Here is a 15,144-nt window from a genome sequence, read left to right as displayed (position 1 = left end):
AAATGTTTACGGGAGTATGCAGTGGTTTAATCAGCAAGTCTTTGAAAAGAAACTTCTTTCTGAACCTGCCTTCCAAATCATAAACTATTCACCTCTTATAATTTTTATTCTGTATGAAACTCACCCTTTTGCAGTTTTGCTACAAGTTCCTACAGACATCTCACACATCCACAGTGGTCGGGTAGGACAGGCTTTGCTCATTAGCAACTTTGCTCTTCAGATGCCCACATGAGTTTTGTTTGGCATATTTAAAGAAGAAGGTGATTTATTTTAAACCCAGGCGGGAGGCTTGGAGCTATTTTAGTGAAAGTTATTTTTTTTAGCAGTCTGTTTGTGTGAGGAGACCATCTAATTGGTATTGTTGGGAATTGAGAAACCTCACACGCTGCCTCTGCCTCTGGAAGTTGCTCCTCAGGAAATCCGTCTGACTCACTGTTCCTATCAGATGTACCTCTCAACAGCAAACATTGCCACATCCACGGGGCCAGAAAATAAAAGAGCAATATTTATAGAACAGTGTTAAAATTTAGTTTTAAAATAATTGGTCAGGGACCAATAGGGAGCCTAATGAGTTCACTGGCTTTGAATCAGACCCACAAACACTCGCAAATGCACATGTTGAAGTTATGGATTAATCCTCTTTAAAAATAATTTGTCCTCCCTCAAAACCCTTAGGAAAGCTTTCTGCAGTGTTTGGCTCAAGGATAGTGAGGGACTGAATGACATCTGAAAACTGTCTGCAAAACCCTTGCAATTAATTGCAAAAGAGATAATATTCTGTATGCACATATTGCTCTTACAAAACACTGACAAAATGGGGTTTCATTGAGTAGATTGCAGCTCTGATTTCATGAGCCTTCTCAATCCCTACTCCCCTAAAATCAGTCTGTAGCTGCTAGGACAGATCAAATGGATAGATTCATATAATGTCATCCTGATACTTCTCAGAGACATGTAGAGACATGTTCTGTTGGACAAATACTTCCTGGCAAGACTTAAAAATGTAATTTGAACTGAGCTTATTCCGGAGACAGCCAAAGCTCCTGACCATGTTAGGTCTTGCCAAACTCTTCTGTGACCAGTTCTTGTGCTGTCCCACTTCAGCATCCTCTAAGGTGCATCCTGCTGCACCTTACCCTGCTCTCCCTGTCTCAGCTTGGTGCTCTCTGCTTCCTAAGCTGTTCCTAAAACATCAGCCAAAACACACCCTGAATTCCAGTGCAAGATTCTGTGGAAGGCACAAGGTGTTTGCTTGTCCAGGAGCTACACCCTGGTAGCCACAGAAATTCCCTACATTAACTGCCCTGCTGGGAAGCCACAGGGAGATGATCCCATTTCCCTCTCCAGAGCAAGTCTGTACCAGGGCCACTGGTTCATACCCAGATCCCTTGGGCTCACACTATCACAACATATATAGTGCTCCCCAGAAGACTTCTCCCACTTTCTGGGCAGAACTGCTAAAATCCTTATTGTCTGAAGGAACTCCAGACCGCTTGTAAGCGAGCTGCAGTTCATTTAAGCCTTGCCAGAGAGTTTTTTGGCATGCTTCCACACTTCTCCATGAAAAAAAAAAGCGACTTGGAGTGTAGACAATTGACCCTGAGACTTAGAGCCTCGAGCCATTTTCTGCCTGGTTCAGCTGGTGTTGGCAGGTGCACTGGAGGCTTTAACCCCTGGCCAGGCTCTCTGCTGTCATTATTTCCCTGGTCTGCTTGGAAGTGGCAGGTATTCCAGGAGTAGTGGATTCAAGGAGCAATTTACTCTGAGAGCATCATGACTGATAAGCACCCACATTTTCCATGCACATGCAAAAACACACGGAAAGGGGGTTTCAAGTGCCATCATAAAATTCCTACCCCTGGAAGAAAGTCATGGCAAAACTGAAAAAAAAACCCAATAAAATCTATCAACCAAGCAACCAAAACCAAACAGAAACCACCAACAAAGTGAGAATAACAAAGTCAGTGTGTGGTTGTTCTGAATTTAAAAAACTGCAGCATTTAAAAGTAATTTTTGTTGAGTTTTGGCACAGGCACTCCAAAGAGTAAGTAAGAGCTTTCTAATATTTTCCCTTACAAAATAATCTGAGTCAAATTAGAAGTGCAATAAAATATTTTTTAATATAATAGCACTTAATTCTCAACTCTTACATTTTCTTAGGGTGTACACAGGCCCTGATAGCACAGAATAAAGTATCTGTATGTTTTCATCTCAGTATTACTGTGGACAAACACAGGAGACTCCAAACCCTTCCACTGGCAAGCACGCTCGACATGGACTGTGGGCCAAGGGAAGGGCACAAATTTTCCTATGTGAAAGAAAGGGTTTTAGAAAGAGGCAGGTCTTAGAAGGCCTGGGGTTTTCCTCTCATATCCTGTATCCTACAAACCAGATATATCTTGATCAAAGATGGGAAAGGACATTAGGGCGTTATCAGTCAGAGTCTTCCTCCTCAGCATATCAGGGTTGAGGAGAATTGTTAGCTCATGATCTGTCTCTGCAGATGGGTAAAGTGCTCTCTAGGTAGATGATGGCACAAACTTTGAAGCCGTAGAGGTCAGTTGTCTACTGGAAGCTTTCCTGCTCAGACAAATGGGAACGTGTGCCAAAAAGTAGCTGGCAGAGCTTTAATTATAGTTTCCAGTAAAGATGTTGAAAGTACCTGCTAAAATATGACTTGCAAAAATCTCTAATCCATATTTCTAAATATAAAAAGACTTCCTGTTTGTTATTTTAATCTCACAACCTCACATTTTTTACTTTAAAAAGCACCGCCGACTACCATTTTGCAAACAGATGTATTATTTTTTTTAGACTCAGCAACTTCCTTTTCTATTTAATGTCACAGCAACTTTCTCTACAGGCATTCTCAGGTTTTCTTCTTGTAAAACAACAGCAGCTGAACTGTAGCACGGTGAAAATCAAAATGGAAAAATTTCCAGTGTTTTTTTTTTCTTGAATAGGTTCTGTATTTACTGTATAAATCTTCATGTGGACCTCTACATAAATACTGTGGATAATAGATAAAATTATCTCTTGACTGTAGGTCAAATCTTCTTGAGCTCTTATTTGTATATACAAACTGTTTAATTTGTATATACGAAGATGAAAATGGCACAGTTTTTTATGTGGGAATTCTGTTGGGTTTTAAAACTAGTTATGTTTAATAGTTAGATTCCATAGATTGCTTCTGCTTTGAATTCTTCCATCATCAATGATTTTCCTAATTTCAAAAGGTTGCCGTTTGAAATTTGAAGCAGAACATTTAAAAGTCTGGAGTTTTTCAACTTGAATTTTTAAGGGTTCTTGAGGCAATCTTCTAGTTCATATATTCGTATTCAAACTACAAATAAAGCACTAGCTTTGAGAAAACTACCCACATATAAATACTCTTCATGTCTAAGGCTTGTTTATTTTTCCAAGAATAAATAAAACTCATCTTCTTGTTTGGATAACAAATATTAAGGCTTAACAAGACACAAAGCCCAAATTGCAAACAGATACAAGGGAGGGGATTTAAGATGTAAGAGTTGGAATGCCTGGAACAAATTAGATTGTCCACATAGATCACAAAGTGGCAGCCAAAAAAAAAAAAAAAAAAAAAAAAAAAAAAAAAAAAAAAAAAAAAAAAAAAAAAAAAAAAAAAAAAAAAAAAAAAAAAAAAAAAAAAAAAAAAAAAAAAAAAAAAAAAAAAAAGGTCAGAAATTAACTTGAAATCAACAATACAAAATTAAAGGAAAGATAAATTCACTCCAGTGAAGCTCAGAGGCAGACATTCCTATCCTGCCTTCAAAGTAAAATGTTTGAATCCCTGCTCATGGCAAGGTCCCTTTCTGCATCTCTGGAGAACATGAAGATGAGTGAGGCCCAGATCCAAATCCTGTTGCATTGAGCATTGCATGACTCTGCATCTTCTCCCACAGTCACTGCCCGTGGATATCACAGCCCATGAAGAAAGGAAATATTGATGTTCACAGGAGATTTTTCCTGTTTGCCTCCTAAAATACAATGAAGTGAACCAAGTTGTGTGACTCTCAAAGCCTGCAAAAACTGGAGTGCTCATACTACAACAGTAGACATCCAAAGTACTTTCCATCTGTGAAAAGTAGGTGGTCCTGAGGGCTTGGATGTACTTGGGCATCTGAAGTTCTGCTTTCCTCTTAAGCTGCATGAAAGAAGGTTCCAGCTATTACAGACCTGTGATTGACAGGCCAAGTGAAAATTAGGAGTAATTCATTTATGTACTCACCACTTTGGTGAGAGTTCACAGATGCCTAAAACTGGCTGAGCCAAAACCTCAGCCCAGCATTTTTTAGGATAAATAGGGAGATCATCTGAGCTGCTGCCATATAACATTGGCTTTCATAAGCTATTCTGAGCCTAAAATAGCTTTGCTTCCCACACCTTACAAACAGAGCTACTTTCCTTTCTACTTTTTTTTTTTTTTTTTTATCTACTTTAAAGGGATTTATAGTGGAGCCAAACTCTGTTAAAGGGCAGGATGGCTTTGTAGTGTGCCATCAATGCACTTGAACTTCATCATAAAGACAAAGGTAGATTGTTGACTTAGGCCTTTGCAGAGAATGAAGTGCAGTGGTTTTCCTTCTAGAAAATAACTTATTCTCAAGCTGTTTTCTCTTTCAGAGATTGATATTTGAAATGACATTTTTATTGGGGGAGTGAATGCTGGGCCCAAAGACTGTCAGATCAGTGATTTGGTTTCACCTCAGAGTACTTTGAACCTGACACCCTCGGGGTGGACGAATGACCATTTGCATAAACTGTTTAAGGCGAGATGTCAAACTTGTTCTGGAGAGTCTTGTCAAGTAAGACAGCAAAATTAAAGGAGTCTTAGAGCAGAGCAGTAGCCTCTCTTTATAACAACTGTGCAACATTAAATATCCATCCTTCACTCTCTCAAACTTGAGTTTTACCAGCATAATTCCCTGCCTGGCCTGCAGTCACACCATCCACGCTGCTTTTACAAGAGATGTCACCATATTGCTTTAAAAATATGTGTTGGAATGAGTTTTATTTCCTGCTTGTAATTCAGACCATTCTGCAATAACAAAATCTGTGTTTTTCAACAAAAGAACATATAGAAACACATGCACTTTTGGTGTGCTGAAAAAGAGTCCAGGGTACCGTGTCAGTCGACATTAAGGATGTGGACCAAAACTCATTGGCATTATTAGATTTTTGCCATCATCCCTAAGACTTTTTACAGGGGACACATGGATTACTCGACTGTAGCAAACCCTGGGTCCATCCAGTGAAATTCCCACAGAAGGAGGGTATCCCTACAGTCAAATATGCATCTGGACAATTTTGCAATGAATTAATAGAGTTTAGAAATGTTCATACACTCTCATTATGTTACAAGCCTTTCAGAATCCTGCTTTTATTCATCCATTTCTCCTGCTTGTCTCGCAAAAAAAAAGAGATCCAGGAGCCACAGAATTGCCTCCTTCTTTCACCAAGAAAATACTTGGGTTTTCCTGGCTTTTTTAAAACTTCTTTGCTTTCATTTTTTCATCATGAGGGGAATCAAAAGTAGTTTCAGTGTTCTGTGAGACTTTTTTGCTGTGGTGAGTGCTAAAGTTTGAAAGGAAAGGCTGTTACTATTCTCTTGTGTGATATTCTCCCGTGTGACATTCATTCTGTCATGGTGAAGAAACGAAACTATAGTCTTTGTGGCTTGAGCTCTTTCTTGGCAGTCTGCTACCACCTGCCTGTTTGGGATTATTTTTACCCTTCATTTTTCAGCCCCTTTATCCTCAGATGTTCCAGGGGTACCAGGAGCCACCACGTTGCCTGGAGAGTTCAGCAGTGATGCCAATGCTGCTCCTTTTCAGCTGATACCCAAGAATTCTCTTGATCAGCTGAACTGCTCTGTGGCCTCATCTATCTCCTACTGAACCAGAATTTCACTGACCTCAGTAGGAGCTGGAGAAAATCTTAATTGAATATTGTGAAGATAAATTGGGATTGATTCCAACTGTATTTTGTAATAGGCCTTTTCATCATAAAAGGAAGATAGAAGTAAAATTAATACTGACAGGTTGTTGAATTTTGACCCCAGTTCATTTATTTTGGTCACCATCTTTTCTCATGCTCAGCTTGAACACAGCTCTAATTCATATATTTTTTAAAACCTGCTAGTTTATTGCTCAGTAATTGGTGTTAGGTTATGATCTCTGCCTTTGCAATACTTTTCTTCTTAAGATGAGAATGCCTGCCTATTTTATTCATATTACTTTTCTTCACAGAACTTCCAAAGAATTGAAATTAATTCTGATTGATTTCTGCTGTTACTGGTCTGTAACAGATTGGGATGTATTCTGCACTGGGTAAAAGCACCCAGCCTTTCCTTGCCTCTAAACTCACAGACACATTAACAGAATTAAAAGGGTTTATTGTGTAGTTTATGGCAGCAAGCCTTAAAATGCACAGTCCACACCAGCCTTTGCACACACTGTCATGTCTCTTGAGCTGTATTGTCCTTGAGTGGAGAGGAAAATGGAGCCCAGTGGAAAGCACCTGCACAAGGCTCCTTCCTCCAGGGAAGGTTTTGCACAGTACCCAAGTGTGGGAATTCTTTTCAAATTAAACATAATCCAGGAAAAACACACAGTGATAGTGTTATAGAGCTGTGCCATGTTCCAAGAGTTACCTGAATAGACCGTGGGTCAAACACTGCTTCCCAAGTTCTGTAGAGCTGATGTTAAAGACAAAGGGTAGTTCCACACAGAGCTTCTCAAGTCCAGAGCACGTAGTCATCTTCACTAAGGGAGAAGAAGATCTGTATACTTATATTTAAATGGTTGTTGGAAGCACCAGGCTTAGGGAGGGAAAAAAAAATGTTTCTTTTGAAAAGATATTTCCTTGTTTTGACTGCTTTTCATTTCATGGCCATGACGCTTTTCAGCAACCCTCATTACACATATCAACAAATCTCCTTCCTTTCAAGTCTGACAGTGCTAATAAAACGCCAAAGTTGTGACAGTTCTGCTTGTTGACTGCCTGAGCCTTGAACACAAGAGGGAAAACATGATGCCAGTTAACCATGGGAGCTGAAAACTCGGAGAGTAAATACAGTCATTGTACTGAAGCAAGACAACTTGAAATTCTGTCCACAGAACAGGTTGTTGCCCTCTTTGGGGACCGACTGCAGAAAGTGTTACGCTCTTGTTTTCCTTCTGTGTCCCCAGAGCTGATGAAAGGAAATTGCTAACAGCCTTTTGGGTAACTGGCAGCAGGAGGAGAACTGCAACTCAGCCCCCAAACTGCTATGACTTCTTTCTTTGTCTTGTGCTGTGGTAGGTTTATGTCAACGGGGAGTGGGTCACCAGCATTGGAGAAGGAGGCAGCTTCGGGGAGCTGGCACTGATCTATGGAACACCCCGGGCTGCCACTGTCAAGGCCAAGACAGACTTGAAGCTCTGGGGCATCGACAGGGACAGCTACAGACGCATTTTAATGGTAAGTTTATGGAGAAGGGCTCCTCTGTGGAGTTGGTATTTTTATATTTTATCTTTTGTAGCTCCAGCACTCCTGTGTTCAGAGTGCTCTGGTGGTAGAGGGCTGTGCAGTCTGTGCTTCTGCACAAAAGAGAGAGGACATGACAAAAACAGTGAGTAACTGAATGGAGTGAACTGAAATAAAAGGGGACAGGATTCAGCAGAAAGACGCTGAGTCAGAAATTCAACTGAATAACATTGTGAGTAACTGCTATACATGAATGAAAACCTCAGGAGGCCTCTGGTACCCACCAAAGCTCTGCAAATCCCCTCCTTATCATGAGCCTGGAAGTGTCTCTCAGCAGCACCCCTTGCCTACGAAGTCTTTGTCTGAACTTGTGTTACATTCCTCAAAGCAGGTGATAGAAAGTAAATCCAGCTCCACTAAAACAATAAAAAGGTGCTGGTTGGACTGTGCCCTCCATCTGTGTTAGGCAGCACCCAGCCACACGTACCATGGGACAGGAGCTGCAGAGCCCCTGCCAATGATTCATTGCTCTGCTCCTTTCAAACCCCCTCAGCAAAGCTCAGCAGACCTTTGTGGCATCTGGGGTGTGTGTGAGCTTATGGATTTGATGTTGGTTCTTGAGTGGTGAGTTTATAATGGAAACTTTGACAGATAATTAACTTCAGCAAAGCCATAACTTTTTTTATGAGCTTGTTTCCAATGTCCACGTGCATATCTTCCTTCTCCTTGAAATATTCCTTTCTTTTTGATAATTAACAGACGTAACTCAATGTAAAGCTTCTTTCTCAACGTGACTTTTTTCTAAAAGCTGCATTGTTCCATTCTGCTCTGAAGGAAATGACACTATGCTCTTAGACTGATAGAGCAGTGTGCATTTTGAGATCTCCTATATTTCCAGTGGATGTCATGGAAAACAGAAAAATTAGGAAAGAAATTGAGTAGATTTTACACTTAAATGATTAGTTCTTAACCACAGAGTGTAAGAGTGATCTTTATTTATCCTGTTGGATGTCTGTTTGAGCATTGCTGGTATTCACTCCGTATTTCAAGAGCTGAGTTCTGTGTCACATAAACAAAATTCACACTGACATCTAAGAGAGCACATCTAATGGAAATTCACTCTATCCCAAAATACTCAGCCTGATGGCTCCAAGATAAAATATAGGAATAATGATGAGAAGTGTACTGTCTTCTCTCTTGTGGGTAAGCAGGATGAAGCAGGCAGAGGTATTTCTAAAAGATATTTCCAAAACATAGAGCAGGAGAATTTCTAAAGAGATTTAAGAGGCACATCCAACTTTATTTGTCCCATATCCTACATGGATGCAGTGGAGGGGTGCCTGGGATAACTGGTGTGATGAACATGTATGCTACAAAGAAGAATCCAAAATACAAAAGGGTAGGAGCGTAGGAGGGAAAAAAATGTCAGGACAAGACACGTATTTCTTGGCTTTTTAAGCAGAGTTTTTTGCACCTGCCTATAACCTTGCTACTAAGGAACTGAAGGGACAGATTCACAGGCTTAGTAGCCCAGAGGTGATTTCAGTGTTAGTGTTGATGAAATTAGTGGTACCTGCCATCGTCCAGCCCTGTGAGTTGTCAGGTTTGGTCATGTGTCCATTATCATCTCATAGCACCCTTCAGAAGGTGAATACTTGATGCAGAAACAGGAATTTGCAAAAAGGATTTAAAGTCCCAAGTGGAGAAGACTGTGTTTTTAATGCTAGCTTTACTTGTACATATAACCTGAATATTGTGGATGTAGTTCTATTTGATTCTATTGTATTCTATTTGATTCCAGTGTAGTGCTAAGTGCTTTTCAAATTAATTTACATATTCTCTTGACCAGTGACTGCTCTATTTTACCTAGCAAGATCAGTTTCTGCAATTGATGAGACCTTTAAATTAACATAGAGGTGTTTTCTCTGCCTGTGTCTCTTCTTGGTGTTTTTTTACAGTTGGGGCCATTAAAAATTGGTGGTCTGTTACATTGCATTAGACACCCAGACAGTATGATTGCAGTATTCCCAGTACTCAGATAGGAAATATTTCAAGTAGCACGGCGAATTAATTGCTGCAAGTATAGAAGATGTCCAATTTTCAGTGCTGTCCATGGTGAATGCAATTTACCCATCCACACACTACATGAGGCCTGTCATCTTTCCATTTATTTGTAGGTGCAGGGTGGATCATTTCTTTGCTGTGGGTGAAATGAGACACCTGTCTTTGTGCAGTTGTGTGAGGACAGGTTGCAGAGGCTCTCTATGCATTTCCTCAAGCCTAAGAATTAGTTACATCATGTTTCAGTGGCTGCATTTCAAACCTGAAGTGAACTCCACCATTACAGGGCTGGGTTTGCTGTGCTCAGTTTCAAGATGTGTTGAGTAGCTGCTTTTTAAGTCCCAGAAACATGGTTTCCTGCCATTTAGCCTCTAACTGGATTTTTTTAGATGTAGAAATGCTTCTGCCTTTAAATAAGAGATAGTAACATTTAGGATATTTTAGAACTGTGTCATTTAAGCTGGTAAAACTTGTGAGTGAGCAGGTTTTCTTTTTTTTTTCTTTTTTCTTTTCTTTTTTTAATTTTCTGGTTGCAAGCCCTTTTGTCCAAGGGATCAACGGCCTTTTTCTCCCCAAGTTATGTTTTTTTTCTGTAGTCAGATAAAGCCCCTCCATAACCCAAGATAGTTATTTCTCTCGTCTGCATTCCTTCCCTGCCGTGACCAACCCCGTGTTTTCTCAGTCTAGTGTTGAAATTTTATTCGAGTTGTAAATATTTATTTGCAGATCATGCCTTCAGATCCACACTTGCCAAAAAGATTTTATCCTGTCATGAGACACTTGACTCTCCACCTCATTTCTCCTTGCAGACGCTGTTTTGGTTCTTTGCTTTGCATTTAATAATTTCTAGTTTTTATTTCTGTTTAGTGCCATTTTCCCCACTTATGTGTCTCATTGATCCTGACTGGTTTATGGTGTGAATAAAATGCATTTCAGGAGGTTTGGAGTTTGGGTTTTCCTTTTAATGGATGGACAAAGCCTGATGCAGAAAGATCCTGCTGGTTTTTAGTTACACTTGTCATCCATTTATTATTTATCCTGTCCCAAAGGAATTTTGTTAAAACAGATATATTTCTTTATTTCACTGTCTCAGCTTAGGTACCCTGATGTCTTGAATGTCACATTCAAGTTTGTTTCAGCAGCTGTGATGACCGTAAATGTTGGGATAGGTCCTTCTGTCAGGTTTTGCAGTGAAATTGCTTGGCTTTTACTGCAGTCCTTGACAAAGTATTGCACCAAGAAATTCACCGTACTAGATGGGTTACTAAAAACCACTGCAATGTGTTCCCCTTGTGGTATATTTACAAATTATCTGTCCACCTGTGTGTTCCAATTATTTCATAAAATAATCTGTGATGAGTCGCATACTTTTCACTCTGTTGCAAATTTTTTTATGTGTATGTTCTCTGTGGGTGCACACACAAGCACAGACACACACATTTGTGTATATATTCAATATTTATTTACTTACATTCTTCTGAGAGAGCTGCAATGGATTTTTTTGCCATAGGCTTCTCATGGAATTCAGTTGCTGCTCTCTTCTTTGCAATTTGGATTCAAAAGCATCTCAGAATGGGGAACATCCCAGGGTAGTACAATATTTGTATTCTAAATATAGCAAATGCCACAAATACCAGAGGAGCAAATGTCTGTATCCCAACATCAGATTGATCCCCTAGACAATTCAGTTCCCAGACTAAGAAAATTTGAAGTATTAATTTCTTGCAATTTCTTCTGTAAGAAGACTTGATTTAGGATAATTTAACTATCCTCTAGTTCCCATAGTCCAAGATACCTGGCTCTGAGAGTGGATTTGTACGGGATACAACACTTTTTGCCTAATTGGCAAACTTTGCACACAGAAAGGGAGTTGTAATATTGGGATGTAAGTCATGACAAATCAAGGTTGGTCAGTTCCTGATCTTGCACTTCATTTTATTTGTGCTATCTTGGGTTTCTTCTACCATCTTTTCACAGCTTTGAACCTGAGAACAAATTCTCTAACAAAATCAGAAGGACTTTGTGTTGCCATAAAATGTAGGTTATGTGGCAGCCAGCGCATAAAGCAAATCCAAAGGCTGAAATCCATCTGACGTGTGGAATAAAGCACAGGGATTGTGTGGGCTGATTTGCTGTGGATCATGGCCAGTATGCACAGAGACTCTTTCTTTCATGCTCCTGTAAGAGTGCACACCCAAAGCATCATCCAGGATCAGGTTGTGCAGGGATTACACGGAGCTGCAGCAGTCCAGAAGGCCATTCCGGCACCTCCTGCCAGGAGAACTCTGTATTTGAAACTTGAGCCATGCTTTACCATTCAGAAGACATTTGTTTGGCTCCTCACTGAAGGTGGGAATTTCTAGGAAGGGCCCAATCATCTCCACCTGAAAAAATTAAGCCAGAAAGAAGACACAAAGAGTGCTGGAGGGAGAAAGTAAGATCAGACTGGAGGAGTGGGAGGAAAAAATGGAAGAAAACAAGGAAGGTGAAGAAGGGGCAGTTGGAAAAGAGATGAAACAGACGTTGAAAAGGATCTCAAAAAAACCTGTTACAATCTCTGGGGCATTCATTTTTCCCAGCCTGTGTATTGCTTAAGCTAAGCCTAGTGCCTGCTACACTGAGTGCTCCTAAAACTGGCTTTGAGCCCTTCTCTGTGTGGATGTGACGAACACGAGTGATCTTGTTCCTCCCTGGGACTGTCTCAGGGAGGAGCACTGCAGCTTGGAATATTAACAAGGCTTCGTAGTTAATGGGAACCACTGTCTTTGAGGAGATGAGTTTGTGCATGACAGCTCAGAACCAGGGAGAAAGTGAACAAAGGAAAGGGGGGAGAGGGAGAAGCAGCGACTATTGAAATAAGATATTAATAGGTTAGAAAAAAAGCAGAATTAATAAAGACTTCTTAAAACATGCCATCAAGAACCTTGCCAGTGCAGAATTATTCATGTACATTTACTATTGTTTTTATCTGGCTTAAGCAGTAAGAATTTTACCGCTTCCCTTGGGAAACTTCTCTGCAAGAGAATAATTCTTACATTGGGAAAACTTTTTTGATATTGATCTTAAATTAGATTTTCTTAATTTTCTCCTGTTACTTTGAGTTATGTTAAGTTATGCTGTACTGAATTGCCCTCTCTTTCTGTCATATATCTGTAGATGATTATCACTGTCTACTTAAAACCTTGCCACAGTGCATGCCAGCTATGAGGATGACATACCTATGATCCCAGAGCTGAGCCAACAGCTACAGGCTGGATTTGTTTTGCTCCTTCCTTATCAGCTCTCCCTGAGTGTTTTAGCATTTCTTCAAGCTCTGTCAGGTTTGGGAGCACATTTCTGGAGAAGAGGTACCGAGACAGAATGTAGCACACCAGGCGCCGTCACATCTGAGCCACAGAGATGGAGCCTCTAAACTTCATTCCTGGATGATATCTTTGCTTGTACAGACCAAAATAGCCTTGGCTGTGTTCTTGTCCGATGCAGGTCTCACCTACTGTCTGTAAATCTCTTTCAGGTTTACAACTTTCAGGTCTTTTCTTTGTCAAACATCTCTGCTCTGGATTTCTTTTTCTTAGCTGTTTTTTTGCAAACAGAAGCTCATTGTATTATTTTATAGTCCCATTTCTAATGTGTCCAGGTCCTTTCTTGTTATTTTCCTGCTCTGGCAAGCTCTCATAGCATCTCATAGTCTGTGGATATTGTTACTGTCTGATTTGTTGCTGCTTCTAGAAGATCCATGAAAATATTGAATGAGAGCAGGCTCAGCACATGTCCCAGGGAATGGCACTTGGATTAGGAGAGAAGGTTGAGTCAGGAGCCATCAACTGGGTCACCTTTGGTTTCAGTGCATGTGCTGGGAAACAGGAGTCCTAAGCCTCAGTCAATGGTTCCTCTCTAGGCTCATCTTCTCCCTTACCTTTGTGAGATCATCCTGAGGGAGGGAATAATTAATGCAGTGTAGCCTGCATTAAGTGGAGTCCCACTGAGGTTCTAGATACTATCACAATACAAAACATTTTAATAGCACATTTAATGAATTCTTTCCCCTTCAGTTTTGCTTTTGCACTTGTCTTCACTGTGGATTCTGTACCGCTGCCCTGGCTTAGTTTAGCCAAGACATAACACACCTGTTTTCCTGTAGGAAGTGATGGGCTCTTCCTCTCCGGGCCAGGTGGGATGCCTGCAATTCCTACCTTCCTGGGTCTCTCTAAATACTCGAAGCTGTGGTCAGGCGTCACTTATGGCTGCTGATTACTGCTTCTTAAAATTCATCTGTGTCCGCAAGTCATTTAAAAAGCATTTTCCACATCTGTCCCCGGGTGTCCCAGCCCATCAAACTAAACCACCAATCTGGTTTTCCACAGCTGTCAATTTTGCTGGACTTGTTTCCACTTGATTGCAGGGAGGAAAGCAACAACTGCGCAGTGTCCAGTTTTCCATTCTTTGTCTCGCAGCGAGCTGTCAGGGGCTGGCGTGGTTTGCAGAGCCTCCTGCGTTTGAAGTTCTTCATTTTTTTTTTCTTTCTGGCACTTCAAATGCTCTCGGGGCCCCCCGAGGTTGAGAACCAAGTTTGTCAGACAGAGAGGTCAGACAGGGGTTACCGATGCTATCGCTGAGGAGAACTGTCATCACCAGACTCGGAAATTATGAACGGGGTGCGGAAGGGGAGACCTCGGTAGCTGGTGCTGCTGCTGAGCCAGAGCTACCTGGGGAGAGTGGCAGCTCCTGATGGTGCTGTGGCTGTCCTGGAGCAGGGATGGCCCCAGGAGAGGGGCACAAATAGGAGCTGTCCCCAGAGGAGAGCACTTGGCAGCTTCCTCTGGTGCTGCGTCCAAAGCCGGATCCAAAGCCTGTTGGTGTTGGTGGAAGGGTTCACGTTGCTTTGGGGGTCGTTGCAGACCCCCCTGCGCAGCACACGTAGGAAGGGGGATGATGTTTAATTCTTAGTTATACCTCTGCACTTGAGTACACCAGCCTTTCCCATTTTCATACTGGCTTTTTCTGTGGCAGACACTGACATATGCTTTCGCCTTCTCTGCCCAACCTATGAATAGATGGCATCTTTATCTCCTATTTCTTGAGAAGATGAATGTGTCATCCTTGTGTTGTGCCTTGTAGATTTGACTAGCAGGCACTAGGCAGCCTTCGATATCCACAGGGAATCTGTCCAGGCAGAAAGGATGTGGGGTGACATCAGCGTGGAACAAACTACATGGCACCAAGGCAGACCCTGGAGTTCCTTTTTGCTACTGGGGAAGATTTTCTTTTCAAGTCAGTTGCATCACTGCAGAAGGAATTAAGGATTAATTCATTATATTTGTATTGGTAAAACTGCATCATAATTATTCCTACGTGAATCCAAAATCTCTGCTGGAATGGAGACTTACGGTTTCCGTCCTGATAATCAAACATTATGTGAGCAAAAGGTGTCTTGGTAATTTGTCACACAACAAAATCTTAGTAGAATGGGGAATGACTGTGCTGGTGGCCACACATACACTGATGGATTGTCTGCCACAGAATGCTTAAATCCTGCTAAAATAATAATATGAAGAGATTGCTGAGCAGTAACAATAGATGCAACCCTGTACAGAA

The 15,144-nt window shown here is 41.0% G+C and overlaps 1 protein-coding gene across 2 annotated transcripts in view; it reads left to right on the top strand.

Moving 5' to 3' along the window:
* Positions 1–15,144, top strand: part of PRKAR1B (protein kinase cAMP-dependent type I regulatory subunit beta) — a 90,664-nt gene that overhangs the window by 52,969 nt on the left and 22,551 nt on the right. For both annotated transcript variants that reach the window (XM_027878188.1, XM_027878189.1), the window contains exon 7: positions 7,324–7,482. In XM_027878188.1, the coding sequence (XP_027733989.1) occupies positions 7,324–7,482 (159 nt within the window). The remainder of the gene's footprint in view (positions 1–7,323; positions 7,483–15,144) is intronic.

Source organism: Empidonax traillii, unplaced genomic scaffold (assembly GCF_003031625.1).
Source record: "Empidonax traillii isolate 1590-97213 ecotype Southwest subspecies unplaced genomic scaffold, ASM303162v1 scaffold39:size2480183, whole genome shotgun sequence".
Taxonomy (NCBI): Eukaryota; Metazoa; Chordata; class Aves; order Passeriformes; family Tyrannidae; genus Empidonax; species Empidonax traillii.
This window is presented reverse-complemented; position numbering and strand designations above follow the sequence as displayed.